Source organism: Dendropsophus ebraccatus, chromosome 8 (genome assembly GCF_027789765.1).
Source record: "Dendropsophus ebraccatus isolate aDenEbr1 chromosome 8, aDenEbr1.pat, whole genome shotgun sequence".
In the NCBI taxonomy this organism is placed as follows: Eukaryota; Metazoa; Chordata; class Amphibia; order Anura; family Hylidae; genus Dendropsophus; species Dendropsophus ebraccatus.
The window spans coordinates 118,149,228-118,169,998 of NC_091461.1; the positions used below are offsets into that span (position 1 = coordinate 118,149,228).

The window sequence follows — 20,771 nt, forward strand, 5'->3', positions numbered from 1 at the left end:
TGATGTTTTCTCTTCAGTGTGACACAGTGCTCTCTGCTGCCACCTCTGTCCATGTCAGGAACTGTCCAGAGCAGGAGAGGTTTTCTATGGGGATTTGCTGCTGCTCTAATAAGTCCTGGAAGACTGGAGATTTTTTAAATAGAAGTAATTTACAAATCTATATAACTTTCTGACACCAGGTGATTTGAAAGAATTCTTTTTTTACCGGAGTACCCCTTCACAATCACTGTCACCACTCTGAAGGGTTAACACAACAAGGATTTTAAAATCTTGATATAATGTACACACACACACATACTGTATATATATATATATATATATATATATATATACACACAGTGGTACCTTGGTTTAAGAGCATTTTGGTTTAAGAGCTCACAGTTTTTCCAAATTGTGACTTGGTGTAAGAGCATTGCTTTGGTTTAAGAGCTCCCTGTACTGGGTGGGAGGGGGAGTGGGGGAGGAGCATGGTCTGCATAGCGGGGTCTACAGCACTGTACTCTGACCCAGGAAGTCTCCCTCACCTTCCAAATCAAAGCAGACCCACTTCAGGCTGGGGCTTACATCAGAGGACAGGACTGTGGAGGTAATCTCTCCATAGCTGTAACCCCTCTCTCCCCGGACACAGAGCTGCATGTATGTGCCCACATCTGTCCTGTTCATTCCTTCATGCTCCCTGCAGTCTCTGTCCGCCCTTGTGTTTCCCATCCTCTCCATTACTGTACAGTAACTTATAATATCACAGATTCTGCTGTTTCTGAATGTTTGTTTCATCTGTTTTACATGTTATTCAGAATAATAAATCATTATTTTTGGGGTGTGGAACCAATTGTCTGCATATCAGTGATTTTTAATGGGAACAGTGAATTTGGATTACAAGCGCAGTGACGGAACGAATTATGCTCGTAATCCAAGGCACCTCTGTGTATATATGTATAAATATATATGTCTCAGCATTTAACTTGACCAAAAGACAGCTGGCCTGTGATCACTATAATCAGTTCTATGGAAAGTTTCCCGTCAGAGTTTCGGATAGGGGCCCCTCTTGTCTTGGCATCCCTGCAGGAAGCGAGCGGAGGAATTTATGTTTTTCAGATGTGATGTGCATATTGTGTATGGAAATAAAGCATCGCTAATAAGCAAAGAGAGGCCTTCACTTGCCTTCCAGGCAATGTCCCCTAACAGCGTCTTTGAATGCTTTATAGCGGTTGTATAATAGGAGATCGGCCTATAGAACGAGAGCAGAAGGTGGAAAACTTTACAACGGAAACATTTTGTTTGCTTGGAAATATTTCTCATTGAAAAGTTTACATTGTGTTGGATCCTGTAGCCGTTACATTGGAAATTCCTTTCATGCTACTGCCATCTAGTGGCGGCTTCTGCAATAACAAGTCACTTATTTCCCCCCTTGGTTGAAGCTACTTTGCAGATCATAGGAAATTGCTTGGCCCCATCCGAAGCAGAATTTTTTGCTTTAAGCGCTTAATGATACAGGATTTATTTATTTTTTTAGGTTTTTATTTTAAGTGCTATAACTCCGAAAAGAAGAATTCTGCACAGTACTTTGCACTAAATAAGCAGATATATAGTAGGAACGGCAGGCTCTCTAGAAGTTTTTTATATGTGGTTTATTTAAAAACTTTTATAGCATATAGATGTGGATATATGTCTTAAAAAAAAGTGTGAGTCAAACTATATAGTACCAGCAATTAGTATAAAATACATATATAAGTATATAGAATGAAATATAAAATGTCATTCTATATGCTCACGTTTTATATTTACTTTTTTCTTGTTTTATATACCATTGCGTTTCCTTTTCTATCTTGTTTTATCTAGTTTTATATTTCATTCTATATGCTCATGTATGTATTTTATACCAATTGCTGGTACTATATAGTTTGGCTCTTTTTTTTTAAGACATATGTCCACATCTATATGCTGTAAAAGTTTTAAAATTAACCATATAAGAAAAACTTCTAGAGAACAATACAATTTTCTCATCTTATTGGTGCAGGAGCCAGGTAGTGCACTCAGAGTATGTTATTATCTATATCCTTTTTATTCTATTTTATCCTATCGTTATCTAGGGTGGAGCTCATACATCTTTCTCTTGCAGATATACGGTATGGGATATATAAATGGGTATACCGTATGTGTATATCCTCATCCACTTCCTAGTGAAGATCCACCTGGTGGCCATTTGAGGTAGTGCAGGTATTCACAAAAAAAATCATGATACAAGTAAATATTTCTATTTTATTTTCAGAACAGACAGGAAAGAAGGAATCGGAGAGCGTCTATTCATAAAGATACAATATAGTCACAATAAAAAAAAAAAAAAAAAGTTTTGATCAATTGTTAGGTAATGCAAGGAGAAGCGCTCAGCTGTGTGCTTCTCTCCCTGGCTCACTGTGATCTTCACTACAGGAGAGGGTCTCCATAGACTTACATTGGAGTGCTTACTAATGCTGACCAATCAAAACTTTTGATATGTATTTAAGTGACAGTGCCCATTTTCATGTTGAATAGATTTATATAAAAAATTCAAAAGTTAGAGCCACAGCCGCAGTTTTGTTAAAAGCTAATGCTATGTCATTGTTTTTCATCAGATTTTATTTTGTGCATTTGCATGCTTAGCCTGGCTGAGTGTTCTGGTGTAATGTGTATGGGGGAACGGGAGAGGTAGCTGTGAGGTAAACAAAGATTTAGCAGACAGCTGTTGTATGTGTATGGGCTCCTGAAGAAGGTAAAAGGGATACCAACTGGTGTCAGAAAATTATATAGATTTGTTATATACTTCTATCTTAAACCCCCCAGTCTTCCAGTACTTATCAGCTGCTGTATGTCCTGCAGGAAGTGTTGTATTCTTTCCAGTCTGACACAGTGTTCTCTGCTGCCACCTCTGTCCATGTCAGGAACTGTCCACAGCAGCAGCAAATCGCCATAGAAAACCTCTGCTCTGGATAGATCCTGACATGGACAGAGGTGGCAGCAGAGAACACTGTGTCAGACTGGAAAGAATATACCACTTCCTGCAGGGCATACAGCAGCTAATAAGTACTGGAAGACTGGAGATTTTTTAATAGAAGTAAATTTCAACTCTCAGCACTGATTGGTTGCTATGAGCAAATCAGCAGGGAAACTAACAGCAGGTTAGAAGAACAGAGCTGGGAATGCTGTAAATTTCGGTAACTTTCTTAGCTTAATCCTCAGCGCCATTGTCCTGCAATCCTCAATTTTATTAGAATGTAAATCAGGCGGTTTGGTGCACTGGCGGTGGTACTAAAGTCCTCGGTGCACTGATCTGCCCCATCCCTCTTCATGACTACTGAGGCGGCGTTCTGCCGTGATGTCACTCTGCCGCTCATCATTGCAGAGTGGCGGAGGAGGGGCTGGGTGATGGGCGGGGCCAGCTGTAGTACCACCCCCAGTGCACCAAACTGCCTCATTTACACATTAATAACAGAACCCTGCAAGTTTTATTTACATTGTAGTTCACTGCAATAACTTGTTCATGTGAAATGGGAATGGAGAGGTGGTCACATGACCTGCGAGATGTATCCTCCATGTTGGAGAAGTCTTAGCAAGAGCTGGTAGTGTGACTGGAGGGATCAGGCAGCTGTGGGGGTTACCTATGGGGGTGCAGTTTTCTGTGGTCCGGATTCTTAGAACATTTTTAAGATTCTTCTGATAAAACCAGGTGCGAATGTTCTAGATACTGTGAACGGATACGCAAAACAATATGACTGCGCCTTCCCCACGTGGTTCCCTATGTTTACTTTCCTTTGCTTTTCTTTATACCTTATCTACACAATATGTTATATTTGTTGTATTTTTTGTTTAAAAAAAAAAAAATATTTGCTTTTGTAAACAAAATTATATTGAAAAAATTCAATAAAATTTATTGAAACAGAAAACCTCTCCTGCTCTGGACAGTTCCTGACATGGACAGAGGTGGCAGCAGAGAGCACTGTGTCAGACTGGAGAGAATACACCACTTTCTGCAGGACATACAGCAGCTGATAAGTACTGGAAGACTGGGGACTTTTAAATACAAGTAACTTACAAATGTACTGACACCAGTGGATTTAACGGGGTAAAGAGTTAAGAAGATAAAGCAGAGATGGGGAACCTTCGGCCCTCCAGCTGTTGCAAAACTACAATTCCCATCATGCCTGGACAGCAAAAGCTTTGCTTTTGCTGTCCAAGCATGATGGGAGTTGTAGTTTTGCAACAGCTGAAGGGCCGAAGGTTCCCCATCCTTGAGATAAAGCAATAGGTTACTAAATGGCCAATAGGAGGAGGACATGGTGTGTTTGGGTATATCAGGCGGAGGGCCCATAGGAATGTATGTACTGGGTTAGTTCTTTGTCACTGGTTGCTAGAGCTTTACTGTCGGACAGTTTACTTTGGGCCTAGATGGGCATCCTTGTGTTGTTGCAGACGTAGCGTCACATACTTGCATATGCTGGGTAGTACAGGGCCTGGCTCTGTGTGTGGGACATTGAGTGACTGAAGAAGGACCCCCAATGGCGGCCTGAGCTATATTAGATGGTGCTGACTCCTTCCCGTCTTTATCTAGAGCAGTCACAGCAAAATAATATACAGCGATGTCTTGGCCTGGAGTATATGTGAAGTTTTCCCGGGATCCGGATGGTTTGGGGTTGGTAATGATCACTACAGGAAGACTCCCAGCGCTCTCCCTGAGCTCGGTGATGGCGGTGCTCACTCTCAGCTTGTAACTCGCAGCTGAAAAAAAAGAAATCTATTATCAATGGAATCCAGGACGGAAAGCGAGGTGCCCTGATCTTCTGTCAGACTGTTTCATAACCTATACATTCCCTTTGGGCTCTGTTCAGACGCTGTATAAACAACAGCCGTTTCCTGTGAAGGTCCGTCGTTTAACACTACCTACGGATCACTGTCCATGTCAGGAACTGTCCAGAGCGGCAGCAAATCCCCATAGAAAACCTCTCCTGCTCTGGACAGTTCCTGACATGGACAGAGGTGGCAGCAGAGAGCACTGTGTCAGACTGAAAAGAATAGACCACTTCCTGCAGGACATGCAGTAGCTGATAAGTACAGGAAGACTGGAGATTTTTAAATAGAGATAATTTACAAATCTATATAACTTTCTGTCTATAACTTTCTAATCTATTTACATCAGTTCCAGATGAGTACATTGATAATCCCAGTGTCCCTGGTGTAATATAAACCTATAATACCATTTCCTTGGTCCAGATCATCGCCAGGTGCCGTCCAGGATAAGACAATGCCGTCCTCAATACGTTTTGCCTGTAAATCTGTAATTTTCCCCGGTGGATACTCATCTGTTTTTGTGTCGCCCACATTGGACACCCTGAACGATTCTCCAGCCGCGATTCTCTGGATTGGTCCCGGCACAGGCAGAATGTCGTCCTCCGCAGGGGGCGTTGGGGTCATCATGACTGTACCTGTAGGAAGTGTATGGGAGTTATGGTAGAGAACTGCTCATCCTGTATCTGCTTGTTTCAGACTCCCCCCATGATAGCCTGTGTGATTCCTAACATATCTGTAAATCACTTCATATACCAAAAATTACACTTTTCCCCCTGAAAAACAGGTGTCTCACTTCTCTGAAATCTGTTGTTCACCGCCTGTTGCCAGGGGCTTTTTGTCTCTAGGAACAGACAGACTAAGGACAAACATAGGAAATAGGGGCGTGACTTAACTTCTGCCTTGTACAGGAAAGAGTCTGAGAAAGCCTGAGCTATGTGCCAGCTGAAGATGATTCACAAAGGTAAATCAAGGCTTCCATCTCATCTCTGACCACTGGTGAAATACCAGCATACCCTATGTTGTATGTGCCCAGTTTTGCAGTGTAAACCCCCCACTCCCTTCAGCAGCTCAGTGCTTAGAGTAACCCCTTCATTTCTGTGGTTGTTTCTTGCATTTCTGCTCATGTAGCACATTGCAAAATTGATGCATCAGTAACCCCTCCTTCCACCACATGCCATCTATAGTACAGTACATTGTAAATGATCCCACAGTACAGTACAGAGCACTATGTCATGGCATAGCAGAGTGTTGTACTGTGATTGACTGAGCGACCATGGAAGAACATGCCTGTGTGTGTATTACTGGCAAACAGTTGATGTCACAGACACATCTTAGACAGCGTTATAGAATGGAAAGCTGACGGGAGGGGGTATACCCGTTAAGCACCCGATACAGCATTGGCGGGGGGGGGGGAGGGGTATACCTGATAAGCACCCGCTATAGCACTGAGGGGGGGTATACCCAATAAGCCCCCGATATAGCACTGGGGGGGGGTATACCCGATATAGCACTGGTGGGCGGTATACCAGATAAGCACCCGATATAGCACTGAGGGGGGGTATACCCAATAAGCACCTGATATAGCACTGGGGGGGTATACCCGATATAGCACTGGTGGGGGGTATATATCCGATAAGCACCCGATATAGCACTGTGGGGGGGGTATACCTGATAAGCACCCAATATAGCACTGAGGGGGGGTATACCCAATAAGCACCCGATATAGCACTGGGGGGGGGGGTATACCCGAAATAGCACTGAGGGGGGGTATACCCAATAAGCACCCGATATAGCACTAAGGGGGGTATACCCAATAAGCACCCGATATAGCACTGGGGGGGGGGGGGGTATACCCGATATAGCACTGGTGGGGGGTATATACGATAAGCACCCGATATAGCACTGTGGGGGGGGGGTATACCCAATAAGCACCCGATATAGCACTGGTGGGGGGTATACCCAATAAGCATCCGATATAGCACTGGGGGGGGGGGGGGTATACCCGATATAGCACTGGTGGGGGGTATACCCGATAAGCATCCAATATAGCACTGGTGGGGGGGTATACCCGATATAGCACTCGCTGGGGTATACCCGATATAGCACTGGTCGGGGTATACCCGATATAGCACTGGTGGTGGTGGTGGGGGGGGTGGTATACCCGATATAGCACTGGTCGGGGTATACTCGATATAGCACTGGTGGTGGTGGTGGTGGGGGGGGTGGTATACCCGATATAGCACTGGCCGGGGTATACTCGATATAGCACTGGCCGGGGTATACCCGATATAGCACTGGCTGGGGTATACCCGATATAGCACTGGCGGGGGGTATACCCGATATAGCACTGGAAGGCGTATACCCGATATAGCACTGGTGGTGGTGGTGGGGGGGTATACCCGATATAGCACTGGTCGGGGTATACCCGATATAGCACTGGTGGTGGTGGTGGTGGTGGTGGGGGGGTGGTATACCCGATATAGCACTGGCCGGGGTATACCCGATATAGCACTGGCTGGGGTATACCCAATATAGCACTGGACGGCGTATACCCGATATAGCACTGGACGGCGTATACCCGATATAGCACTGGACGGTGTATACCCGATATAGCACTGGCGGGGGGTATACCTGATAAGCATAGTCATTGTACATTCTCACCATTATCCACAAAGCCGGGTAAGTATAATACACGATTCTTAGGACGGACGGGTCGGCACTCCCTCTCACCACAGGTGACCCGCACATTCAGGCTGTACCTTCCATTTACACTGAACCTAAAGAAGTATCTCGAGTAGACACCGTCATCTTTAACAATATCGGCACCTGTGAATACAAGCAGACCTTATGTATAGAGATGATTATGTGAAATCCGCCATTTCTAGGTGTCTAAATTAGGTTTTCTTGTTACAGGGACTCTGGTTCCCATCACACAACCCTATAGATAAATGATATATAGTCCAACGTCCATCACACCCCCTGATCAGCTGATTGGCTTTATCGCTGCCTCCCATTCATTGGTTATGTGGCACAGTGCCGTACTTCACATAGTGGTTGTGTCTGGTACTGCAGCTAAACCCCATTCATTCAAATGGGACTGATTTGCAGATAGCTGTATCACCAATACAAGAGTCATGTATCACTCATATTGTCCTCTGAACAAGGACTAAAATGTATATTCCTAAGTGGTGCAAAAAAACAAAAACAAACCCTAAACAAGCCCCCGGCAACCAATCAGATTCCACCTCTCATTTTCCAAAGAGTCTATGAGGAATGAGAGGAGGGATCTGATTGGTTGCTAGGGGCAACTGAGCCAGTTTCACTGTACACCATGTTTGATAAATCTCCCCCATTGTATACAGCTCAGTACCTGCTCCGTTATCTAGAAGTTCCAGCTCGGTACGGTTCCCCTTTTCTGAGGTGATAAGTGCCGTGACCTTTGCCCCCTTCACCGGCAGAAGCCCCCGGCTCACAGAGGCGTAGACAATCATGGGGTCGGGGGGATTGTTTGTGTCGCTGTTCATGTGGACGTCTACAATGATTGGGGGCTCGTTCACATCAATGGACTTAGAGGTCACCACTAGACCCAGGACCTGAGCCTGTGTGTGGTTGTTGCAGAAAGTGTAGGCCCAGGCTCCTCTCTAGACAGAAGATATAGAGATCCATTAAAGGTTATCTGTACAGGACGTATCATGGACACTTAGAATTTCTACAATTTATTTCCAGGTTTCGAGATCTTTACCTGCTGTCATTCAGAACAAGGTTTCAGTCTTTGAGTGACTCTGACAGTTTTAGTTGACTGACAGGAAGCAGAGATCTTATAATTGGTAAGTAGCTGATACATGACATGAATATGATTATCTATCCCCACCGCTCTACACTCTTTGGCCCACAGGGGGCAGTATACTACTGGTAATAGCCAGGATATTTAACTTAGAATGCATAAATAATCTAGAAAAGTGAGCAAGAAACCTAAAAGAAGTAATCACCGAGACAATGAGCTCTTTCCAACTTAAAGGGTATCTTCAGAGGAAAAAAAATAATTAACTGGTTTCAAAAAAGTTACATGAAGTTGTAAATTACTTCTAATTAAAAATCTCCAGTCTTCCAGCCGCTGTATGCAGTAAGCTGTAAATTCTTTCCAGTCTGACACAGCGCTCTCTGCTGCCACCTCTGTCCATGTCAGGAACTGTCCAGAGCAGCAGCAAATCCCCATAGAAAACCTCTCCTGCTCTGGACAGTTCCTGACATGGACAGCGGTGGCAGCAGAGAGCACTGTGTCAGACTGGAAAGAATACACCACTTCCTGCAGGACATACACCAGCTGATAAGTACTGGAAGACTGGAGATTTTTAAATAGAAGTAGTTGACAAATTTATATAACTTTCTTTTTTTTATAACAACTTATCATTAGTGATGAGCGAACTTGCCGAACATTCGGATTAAGCCAAACCTTAACAATCTGCATTTGACTCCCGGCGGCTGGAGAGGTTGGATAGACAATGAATTAAGTGGTAGTGGACACATGTGACCGCCACTCTTTTCAAATTGGCCCCCATACAGTTATCCTGTTAGGTGAAAAGTTGGACTGATGGGACAACCCCTTCAATGGTGCAGATATGAAATCTATGCTGCACCCTAAGGCATGATGGGAGTGGCATCCTGGATTAAAAATGACAATTTTTAGGTTAACCAAATTAATCATTTCTTAGGATGGGTTCATGCTAGTTTTTTTTTTTATGCGAAAAACTGATGGAAAAACTGATGCATTTGTGTGCATCCGTTTTGATCCATTTTTCCATTGACTTCCATTATAAAAGATCAAAACGCATCCTTTTTTTTAGTGTGAACACAGCCGTAATGAAATGTGATATATACTGCACGGTGACTGTGACTATTACCACGGCCGCTCCCGCAATCCTCAGTCGGCTCAGTTTGGATTTTGTTGCAGGGATAAAGTTTGCGGTAGAATATATCATTCCATTTGGAGCTTTCAGTGTGATAGATATGTTGGAATCCTGCCAGGTAACTGTGAAGAAAGTTTCTGCCCCCACCGTGCTGTCGATATACACAGTGCCGCTGACGCACTCTTCGGGGTTCACATTGAAGGTCGCGCTCTCTATCTGTCAGATTTAGAACAAATGAGATAATGTTATGTGTGGAGCATGTCCTGCATAAAGAGCTCCCTGCAGCGCCACCACAGGGAAGAAGAAGAATTACACAGTGCCCATTCAAGTGAATAGGATGAGTGAGTGATACAGGACTGGTCCTCCAGAGAGTCCAAATATTAAGATTCTGAAAAGTGGACCCCCTCTCTATTAACCCAGAACTCCCTAATAGGGAGTTGTGAATTGGAAAATCCCTTTAAGAACAAGAGGCTTTCAGTCATGTATATTAAAAGTCATGGAATCCGACAATAACCACACCTGATACATGCCACATTGTGAAGACGACTGGACTATTGGATGGTCGTATCAAAATCTGTGAAAGTGTGTTGGATAGAAAGGAACTAGAGGAGAAGGTGCCATTATAATTGTACAACTGAATAGGATCACTGGTATAAAAATATTTAAAGGTCATCTAGCAGAAACCTCATCCATACTAACCTGTGAGTAGGAGCAGATCACCACTACAGTGCCGAGTTGAATGCTGTGCTCCGTTTGTAAATCAGTGGTCGGGTTCCTTAGATATTGTCCTAAAACGTGTTATGCAAATGAGCTTCTTTCCAAGGAAGCTAATTTGCATATATGTGTTTTTAGGGCAATATCTTGACAACCCAACTACCGATTTATAAACAGAGCACAGCATTCAACTCGGCACTGTAGTGGTGATCTGCTCATACTGACAGGTTAGTATAGGCAAGGTTTCTGCTAGATCCCCTTTAAGTGACTTATGTAAAGCCAGCAGTACGTTTGAAGGGTCTAACATCACATACATAATCCAAAAAGGGCTACTACAGTATAACCCAAGATGCAATGGGACTGACTAGGATCAAAACTAGGTTAGAACAAATACTGGAGGAATATAAGGAATAAGAGGCTAAAATGGGCAGAGCATAGTCCGCACCACACTGCAAAGGTCAGGATCTAAAGCAGAGATGGGGAATCCTCTGCCCTCCAGCTGTGGCAAAACTTTGGCTGTCCAGGCTTGATAGGAATTGCAATTTTGCAACAGCTGGAAGACCGAAGGTTCCCCAATCCTGATGTAAAGGGAGGCTAACCAATGAGAAACTGGCCTGGAGCTGATCAGCTGATCCAGAGTAACAAATTAGCTGTGAAGCAGTTGACCAGTAACTGAGAGACAGGGGAAGATTATAAATCTGGTTATCCCATAACCATAATTGATTTCTTCCAGAACAGTGCCACCATTGTCCTCAGTATGTGTATGGTATTGCAGCTCACTTCCATTGAGGTGAATACAACTGATCTGTAATACCACACACAACCTGAGGACAGGGGTGGCACTATTTTTTTTTTATTTTTAGGAAAGCAAGCATGTTTTTCTAAACCCGGATAACCCCTTTTAGACATTAATTGTCCTCAGTTATACCAGCAGCAATGGTGGAATGTGTAACATGTGAATACTATAGAGGAGCCGCATCACCTGGCTGGTCCTGGATGAGTTTCCTCCATTTTCATTTGCTATTTTAATAAAGACGTCAATCAAATCGCTCGATCCCACTTGATCCATCACGAAATATTTTAGACCTCCTGGAGGAAGATACATACAATTCATGATGTATTTCTACCGTACGTCTTCCATTAGACTGTGCAGTATTGGACACCTGTATAGCAGCACACTGAGGCCTCATGGTCCTATAACGCCTCGTCTGGTATCATATTATAGTGGTATCCTGATCATAGAAGCTTCTCTAATACAGAATCCAACAGGACTCAATAGTGCAATAGTTATAAATGATTATCCAGGATTAGGAAAAACACAGCTACTTTCTTACAACAGCGCCACCACTGTCCTCAGGTTGTGTGCAGTATTACAATTCAGCTCCATTCACTTCAATAGAACTAAGCTGCAATAATCACATCCAGACTGAGGACAGGAGTGCTGCTATTTCTGGAAGAAAGTGGCTATGTTTTTCTAAGCCTGAAAAAAAAAACAACCTTTAAAGGGGTTATCCAGCGCTACAAAAACATGGCCACTTTCCCCCTACTGTTGTCTCCAGTTTGGGTGTGGTTTTGAAACTTAGTTCCATTGAAGTAAATGGAGCTTAATTGCAAACCGCACCTGAACTGGAGACAACAGTAGGGGGAAAAGTGGCCATGTTTTTGTAGCGCTGGATAACCCCTTTAAGCTCCATTTACTTCAATGGAACTGAGTTTGAAACCCCACCCAATCTGGAGACAAGAGAGGGGGAAAAGTGGCCAAGTTCAAATGAACTGGTGTCACACTCTTACATCGATTTGTTATTTACTTTTTTTTTTAATTAAAAAATATTTTTAAAAATCTACTTATTAGCTGCTGTATGTCCTGCAGGAAGTGGTGTATTATCTCCAGTCTGACACATTGATCTCTGCTGCCACCTCTGTCCATGTCAGGAACTGTCCAGAACAGCAGCAAATCCCCATAGAAAATCTCTCCTGCTCTGGACAATTCCTGACATGGACAGAGGTGGCAGCAGAGAGCACTGTGTCAGACTGGAGAGAATACACCACTTCCTGCAGGACATACAGCAGCTGATAAGTACTGGAACACTGGAGATTTATTTACAAATCTATATAACTTTCTGATACCATATGATTGGAAAGATTTTTATTTCCCCTCTGTAGTTCCCCTTTAAATTAGGGATGAAAGTAGCCTGAATGGAGTCACTAGGCGGCATTCGTGGGGGGATGCCCATGGATATCTGTGACCTACTTATAAATAGTTATATTGGGGGAGATTTATCCAACATGGTGTAAAGTGAAACTGTCTCAGTTGCCCCTAGCAACCAATCAGATTCCACCTTTCATTTTCCAAAGAGTTTGTGAGAAATGAAAAGTGGAATCTGATTGGTTGCTAGGGGCAACTGACCAAGTTTCACTTTACACCATGTTTGATAAATTTCCCCCATAGTATATAGGTATTTAGTACGTTCTGTCACGCTGCTCAGTGAATAGGATAAATTACCGAGCCTCCATATTGGCCTCTTCGGCCTCTGCCAGGGTAGGGAGCATCATCATATTCTCCATAGCAGTGATGTGCACCTCCCAGGAGGATCTAACCCCTCCCACTCATCAAGTTACCCAGAATGCTCCTCACCTGTCATATCGGCTATTTCTTCCAGGTATTTGGTTGCGTCGTCGCTCAGGGCTATGGTGTGAATGATGGCTCCACTCTCTTTAATGGCAGGAAAGCAGCGATATAAAGCTATATCCTGTCCGTCTGCTAGAAATATTATTTCAGTGCCGTGTGATGATCCGCTCTTCCTGTTCACCTGCATGACAGTACCAGAATTACCAGCAAAATCTAACACACCTATTTGCCGTAAAGTGAGCAGGTGCTGCGATGGCGAACACAGGTCTCGGGCACTGCCAATCACTAGTCCCGTCCACCTGTAGCATTTCCTCTGCAGCCCTGGGGAAGGGGGGTCCAGCTGTGTAATATAATCCTAAGGGGCCTTCCTTCCACCTCCTTTACCACAACAGACACTTAAAGGGGTACTCCAGTGTGGGGGCACTTTTTTACTGGGACCAGGGAGGAGGTGGCCGAGGAAAAAGACGTCCACTCACCTCCCTGGCTCTAGCGGCGGGTCCCACATCGCGGCGATTCGGTGCCCGGTTCCCGACCGCTTCCGGGTGTCTGATGCAGGCCCGAGTCGTGACGTGTCAGATCCGCTCAGCCACTCAGTGAAGGAGGCGGGATCTGTTTCAAGTCCGCTCAGATCCCGCCTCCTTCACGTCACGTCTCGGGCCCGCGTCAGACACCTGGAAGGGGCCGGGAACAGGGCACCGGAGCGCAGCAATGCTGGACCCAGTAAAAAAGTGCCCCCACACTGGAGTACCCCTTTAAGCTACAGCCACCATGTTATAGAGCAGAAGAAGCGGAGGGAATTGATATAAGTTTTGTGGGAAATGTTACAGGATAACTTGTCATTTATTCATGTAAATCTCTGTTGATTCTGGGCTGTAGAGTCATGTGGGCGGTCCTAATTAGTGACTGACAACTGTCTAGAATCTGTCAATCAGTTCTATAGACCAAAATTAACAAAGTAGTCAAGTGGGTGGTCCTACAGTTTTCTCCAAAGGGCCTGTTGTAATCGCAGAGCTGTCACTGACCGAGTAGGACCGCCCACATGACTACTTAGCCCAGAACAGGCAGAAAATAACAGAAATAAATAATGTTTTTCTGAAATTTTCTCACAAAACTATATATTAATCCTCCTGCTCCTCCTGCTCTATAACTTGATGCCTATGAATTGGACTCCATTTACAGTGACAGGTTCACTTTAAGGGGAATGTGTCACCAGACAAGGACTTATTCTATAAATAATGTTTGAATGATAAAATATTTTTTAAACATTTTTGGTTTTCTATCTATATTATAAAATAATCCTGATATTTTTTAGTTTTCATTCTCGCCACTGGGGCTAAAACTAAGCTGAGACTTCATGTTGTGTCTGTGGTGGTAAGAGGAGGCTGCTGTAAAGTGATCTGTACAGCATTGCAGCGTCATGTGACACCAGTAGATAGAGGAGACAATAGCAGCTCCCTGTAGAATGATCTTTTCACGGGTCACAGAGCACGCTCAGTAATGTCTCACATTCATCTCAAGGGGACAGAGTCTGTCTAATGTCGTCTATGTCCATGAGTCTTGCTGTAAAGCAAGTCACTAAATGCTGTTAAGAACGGCCTAGGCAATATGGCCGCCCCCATAACAATGTACAATAAGTGAAATAAATAAAATTAAAGTCAGAAAATAGAAACAGATCAGAATATTAGTTTAATTTAGTTTCTGACTCTAATCGGTAAAAGAAAATTTAGGTGACACATTCCCTTTAAGCACCTTTCATCCTCTTCCTATTCCTATACCTTACACAACATTGAGAGAATACACCACTTCCTGCAGGACATACAGCAACTGATAAGTATGCAAAGTTTCGAGATTTTTGAATAGATGTAAATTACAAATCTGTAGAACTTTCTGATACCAGTTGATTCATACAATTACAGGAGACGAACAACACAATGCCCCGGCATAGTAATTTTTATAGGAAATAATTAGAAGTATTTCTTGAAGCAGAAGAGTCAGGGGGGAGGGGGAAATTACCTCAAATGCCTTTAAAATCCCGGTACAGAAGTCAGCTGAATATTGCGCTGGGAGATCAGGGAGATCAGATTTCAGCCGTTCTCGGACGCTGTCATTAGTGATCTGTCGCAGCTGAAATTGGGGGAATGCATACATGGAGATTTCAACGATACCGATGTAAGTCCCTCTGGCAATGCTCTCCGTGAGGAAGACGTCCGCTGCCTGACGTACTCGCCCCAAACGGTTGTTCTGCAATAGTCAGAAGGTTCGGTTTCACACATGGATATAAGATGGCCGACCATAGACTATAATGGAATCAAATGGCTACTTTATCTTCCCATATATTTAGACTCACTCACTCATAGGCTCAAGTGTCAGGGGGGCGGAGTCTAGGTGCTAAAATGGCACAGGATTTAGAGATAGGGCTCAGTTCGCCAGCCCTGTACATCAATCAACAAGGGCAGAAAGGGGATCTAAGAGGCAGTTGACACTGTGAAATTTAAAGGGGTACTGATGCAAAAGGTTTTTTTTGTTTCAAAACAACTGTTGTCAGAAACTTATATAGATTTGTAAATTACTTCTGTTTAAAAAAATCTCCAGTCTTCCAGTGCTTATCAGCTGCTGTATGTCCTGCAGGAAGTAGTGTATTATCTCCAATCTGACACAGTGCTCTCTGCTGCCACCTCTGTCCATGTCAGGAACTGTCCAGAGCAGGAGAAGTTTTCTATGGGGATTTGCTACTGCTCTGGACAGTTCCTGACATGGACAGAGGTGGCAGCAGAGAGCACTGTGTCACACTGGAGATAATACACTACTTCCTGCAGGACATACAGCAGCTGATAAGTACTAGAAGACTGGAGATTTTTTAATATAAGTAAATTACAAATTTATATAACTTTCTGACTCCAGTTGATTTGAAAGGTACTCCTTTAATAAGCTCAGCCCCACCTCCTTGGCACTTGCCTATCACTGTGTATACTTATACTCTACTTAGGTGAGCGGGGCAGAGCTGCAGTAGCAGGCCTAGCCTTACTATGCCCCTATTCCCAGGGGGCTCTGTATGTATGACCCCTCATCAATCATACACTGATTGCCTGTCCTGCTGGGGTACAATTAATGTGTAATTCAGTATTGGAAATCGATCAGCTGATCACCGTGCTCATGCTTTTCGAGACATCTATCAGCAGAGTGATCACTCGCTCCCTGTATCGCAGGACAGAGATGGTCGGCTCAGGCATGTTATAGACGTCTCTTGGTTCCGACGATACGACATCATTGTGATCCTTTATAATATCCCATGTACTGTGACCGTCACACAACCGATTCTGCATTGTCGGAGCTTCTGTATTATGATTAGTCTCATCACAGAATCCAGATACCTGTATATAGGGAAGACAGAAAGGGAACAAAGCGCTTAAAAAGTGGATTAAAGGGGTACTCCGGCAATTTTTTTTTCTTTCAACTGAACTGGTGTCAGAAAGTTATATAAACTTATAATTTACTTCTTTTTTAAAATCTCCAGTCTTTCCTTTCTTATCAGCTGCTGTATGCCCTGCAGGAAGTGGTGTATTCTCTCCAGTCTGACACAGTGCTCTCTTCTGCCACCTCTGTCCATGTCAGGAACTGTCCAGAGCAGCAGAGGTTTTCTATGGGGATTTGCTGCTACTCTGGACAGTTCCTGACATGGACAGAGGTGGCAGCAGAGAGCACTGTGTCAGACTGGAAAGAATACACCACTTCCTGCAGGACATGCAGCAGCTGATAAGTAATGAAAGACTGGAGATTTTTAAATAGAAGTAAAGACAAATGTATATAACTTTCTGAAACCAGTTGATTTGAGATAAAAATATTTCCACTGGAGTACCCCTTTAACTTCATGGTTGGTTTTGACCCTGCCACATATGTGCCATTAGGGCCTAGAACTCTTATAGTTATACATCTGCAAAAATATATTCATGCAAAATGGAGAACAAAACAGGCCGTCCAGATTCAGAATATAAAACAAAGTTGTTGTTTTTTTTAAAAAATGTCCCTTTGAATGACCAAACCATTCCTTCATAAACCTAGGTTTAGAGTATACAGGGAAACGTATGATATTTGGTAAGACACATTTCTATAACTTCTTATAATTCCGCAATATACTCACAGAGGGAAGGCCGGGAGAATACATGATGGATGCAGCGGCCGAGGAGGACGTCTCTTCAGGCAAGAAAGTACAACCTGCTGCAAACAAGCCGGTGACAGGGTCGATGCTACACGGTCTTGTTTTACAGGGAATGTGAGTGTGTCGCACTCTGTAAGTACCAGTGAGAGCAGCTGAACACCTAGAAAGCACATCAAATGGTGATGATATGTGATGAAGTCATGTCATCTGAATGATCAGAATTTTTTTTCTTTTTTTGTTATTGTTATTAAAATAATAATTATATATATGTACACACACACTTGTAAATTTGTAAATTTGTATTGTGAGTAAAGATGAGCGAACCTCGAGCATGCTGGAGTCCATCCGAACCCGAGCATTCGGCATTTGATTAGTGGTGGCTGCTGAACTTGCATAAAGCCCTAAGGTTGTCTGGAAAACATGGATACAGCCAATGACTATATCCATGTTTTCCACATAGCCTTAGGGCTTTATCCAACTTCAGCATGCTCGAGGTTCGCTCATCTCTAATTGTGAGCCATAATGGGGACTGGAACCAAAATTGGCAAACTTTGCAAAGTGCTGTGAAATCAGTTGGTGCTATAGAAATAAAACCATTATTATTATTATTATTATTATTATTATTATTATGAAATTTCTATTGTGTAAGAAATGTGTAATTCTTCATTTCACCAGTGGGTGGCACTGCAGGGTAACTGAATACTTTCTCATAGGTATTCCTAATAGAATACAGTTGATCGCTGGTGGTTCCACTAGTCCAGGGGAAGAGAACCTTGGTTCTCCATCTGTTACAAAACTACAACTCCCATCATGCTTGGACAGCTGTCCAGGCATGATGGGAGTTGTAGTTTTGCAACAGCTGGAGAGCCAAGGTTCCCTACCCCTGCACTACTGGGATACATACTCTGTATTGATTGATAGTGGACCCTAAAACGGAGAACCCCTATAGCCACCACAATAAATATGGGGTTAAATACCTTGTTGCTTCTACTTGACCCTTTCCAGAAAAATAAAATGGTTGATCATTGTTGTGCTCCTCGAAGACTCCCCAACGTAGATGAGCCCACTCATGTACAAACACCTTCCCTGAAAATGTAAAGAGAGGTCCTTTCACTCATTTATGTTAAAATACACCCCAGCGGCCATATACCTTCCATGCAATGGAAATCTCTATAATCAAAGAAATTTTTATGCTGCAGTTTCCATAGTGGCCACTAGATGTCAGCAAAGCAGCCAAGGTTAAATGAAACCATCTCACTTTATAGCCGGCTGTAAAAACTAATGTTATCGTGACACATCAGACCGCCCAGCAATTCAGCCTGCATATTCTGTGGTCTGTGCCGTGTTAATGCAGCTGGCTTGAAATGAAGGAATTCAGGTGGAAGGTTCTGGAAGCAGGTTATTTTCTTACCATAAGGTCCATAGAATGAGGTCAAATTTGCTTGACGTAAAAAGTTTGGTGTCAAGTGAATATATCGTCCTGGCTTCCCACATCCGCCGTATTGTCGTGTGTAAGGGGCATCTCCCATACTCTGGGATGTATTCGCAATGATAATATCTGCCTGAATTGGTAAAACCAACAAAAAAACAAAAACAACAAAACAAAACAAAAACATTAATCCTATTGGAAAAGAATCATGTTTTTAATTTTTTTTTCTCAAAAAACAAATGGTATAGAGAATTAGGCCCCTCCCCCCTCTGGCAGCTGATAATATAATATAATATAGCATCTTTTTACTTCCCCTGCAGAAGGTGTCCTCTCAGCTATACGCGTGGCCTAGGACCCAGTGCACATTGTCCTTTTGGACAATTGCTTTTCAATATTCTTTCCAGTCTGACACATTGCTCTCTGCTGTCACCTCTGTCCATGTCATGAACTGTCCAGAGCAGTAGAGGTTTTCTATGGGGATTGGCTACTGATCTGGACAGTTCCTGACATGGACAGAGGTGGCAGCAGAGAGCACTGTGTCAGACTGGAAAGAATACACCACTTCCTGCAGGACAAACAGCAGCTGATAAGTACTGGAAGACTTCATATTTTTAAATAAAAAAAAATTACAAATCTATATAAGTTTCTGAAACCAGTTGATTTGAAAGAAAAATATTTTCACTGACGTACCCCTTTAAGGGATTGTCCAGGCTTAGAAACACAGGTCCCCTTTCTTTCAGAAACAGCCCCTCCCCTGTCCTCAGTTTGGGTGTGGTATTGCTGCTCAGTTCAATTGAAGTAAATGGTGTGGAACTGTAATACCACACACAACCTGAGGACAGGGCTGGTGCTGTTTGTGCTGTTTTTTTTTCTTCCTAATCTCGACCATTGAAACCAGCAGGTTAGAAACACTGGAGCTGGGCTAGACGAGGGTCCAAAACAAAACATCCCCCCTATTAACTCCCCTAACAATCTATGTGAAGGTGGGTTTCCTAAACCAGACAACTCTATTAGACAGAAGTAAAAGTATAGTGTGGCGGTCTTACCTTCTCATACCGCTCTCTTGTACGGTTGGTATAGTTGGCGTTCAGTGACCAAGTTATAGGAATTAGGATCTTAGCGCCTCTTATGTAAAGCCTTTGTCTAGTAGCATTGAACAGGGAATGTGAGGCCTCCTTCACCATCGCCTTAAAGAACAGAGAAGGTTGTATGACAATGAGAAATTATTAGAGATAAGTGCAATGGAGCATGCTGGAGTCCAGTCGTCCAGTGTATGAATACCGGTGGCTGAAGGAGTTGGATGCAGCCCTGTGTGATAGGGCCCTAATGCAGCCAAAGGCTCCAGCATCTTTCCACCACTTCCATATCTGCTTCATGTATTATGCCCCGAGCTTACCTGAATTTTTTCTATGATGGCAACATCCTCCAGCACGGCAGGGTGTAGGGCGATTACGATATCCTCATACCCCCCTTCTATGCATTTCACCATAGACGCCTCAGCTAGGAAGAAGACTTGAAATCCCAGTAGAGCCAACACGCCCCAGGCTGCCATCCCGTATGCTTCTTACCCGGCTGTATACTCCCTTTACGATGGTTTAGTGTTGTGTGGTCGAGAGGTTTATTAGAACGTTATTGCTTTATCTCTCCGATGACTGGGTGACCCGGTCTTTGTGGGCAATCTCAGCTGAGTCAGTAGGGAAATTACCATCCAGGAATAGAACGGGCCGTTTATTGGGTGAAACTGGAATTCGCTGCAGTGAGAGCAATAGAGAAAGTCGCTCGCATCTTGAGATTTATTAAAGTTTTTGTAAATAAGTTATTGTTTGATTGGGAGTCTACGCAGAGGCAGGGGTCACCATGGGAAAATGGGGCATCCTCAAAGTGTTTTGTACCCCTGAAATGTCTTATCTACCTGCTGTCGAGTCAGGAGTATAAAGGGTCAATGCCAAAGTGCTCCTCCCCAAGGGGCCAAACCCAGGATAGGAACTCAGAGGACAAGGGTGACAGAGCCGACAACTATGCAAGCCCAATAACAAATGGATGGTGACCTGAGGCCACTTGTATCATCAACTTGCCTCGGCGGGAACAAGACGACTCTCAGAACGACCATATTAA

The 20,771-nt window shown here is 43.5% G+C and overlaps 1 protein-coding gene across 1 annotated transcript; it reads right to left on the reverse strand.

Annotated features, from left to right (window-relative positions):
• Nucleotides 1-1,020: 1,020 nt before the first annotated feature.
• Nucleotides 1,021-19,896, reverse strand: LOC138800115 (calcium-activated chloride channel regulator 1-like). The gene is made up of 14 exons (XM_069981924.1): nt 19,703-19,896; nt 18,639-18,789; nt 18,205-18,313; nt 17,210-17,387; nt 16,218-16,442; nt 15,085-15,312; nt 13,078-13,252; nt 11,425-11,531; nt 9,723-9,944; nt 8,192-8,462; nt 7,483-7,647; nt 5,229-5,456; nt 4,566-4,752; nt 1,021-1,228 (listed from the first exon to the last, which is right to left on the reverse strand). Exons 1-14 carry the CDS (start codon nt 19,838-19,840, stop codon nt 1,021-1,023), a joined length of 2,592 nt encoding a protein of 863 aa, XP_069838025.1. The 5' UTR covers nt 19,841-19,896.
• Between the last annotated feature and the right edge of the window lie 875 nt (nt 19,897-20,771).

What these genes read in the sequence shown, in the direction of transcription:
- LOC138800115 (XM_069981924.1), bottom strand. Translation starts at nt 19,840, where the DNA reads ATGGTGAAGGAGGCCTCACATTCCCTGTTCAATGCTACTAGACAAAGG. An exon ending in GGTCAAGTAGAAGCAACAAG is followed by an intron (nt 17,388 to 18,204) that starts GTATTTAACCCC and finishes TGTGCTTTCTAG; the next exon opens with GTGTTCAGCTGCTCTCACTG. An exon ending in ACTTCTAGATAACGGAGCAG is followed by an intron (nt 7,648 to 8,191) that starts GTACTGAGCTGT and finishes TTGTATTCACAG; the next exon opens with GTGCCGATATTGTTAAAGAT.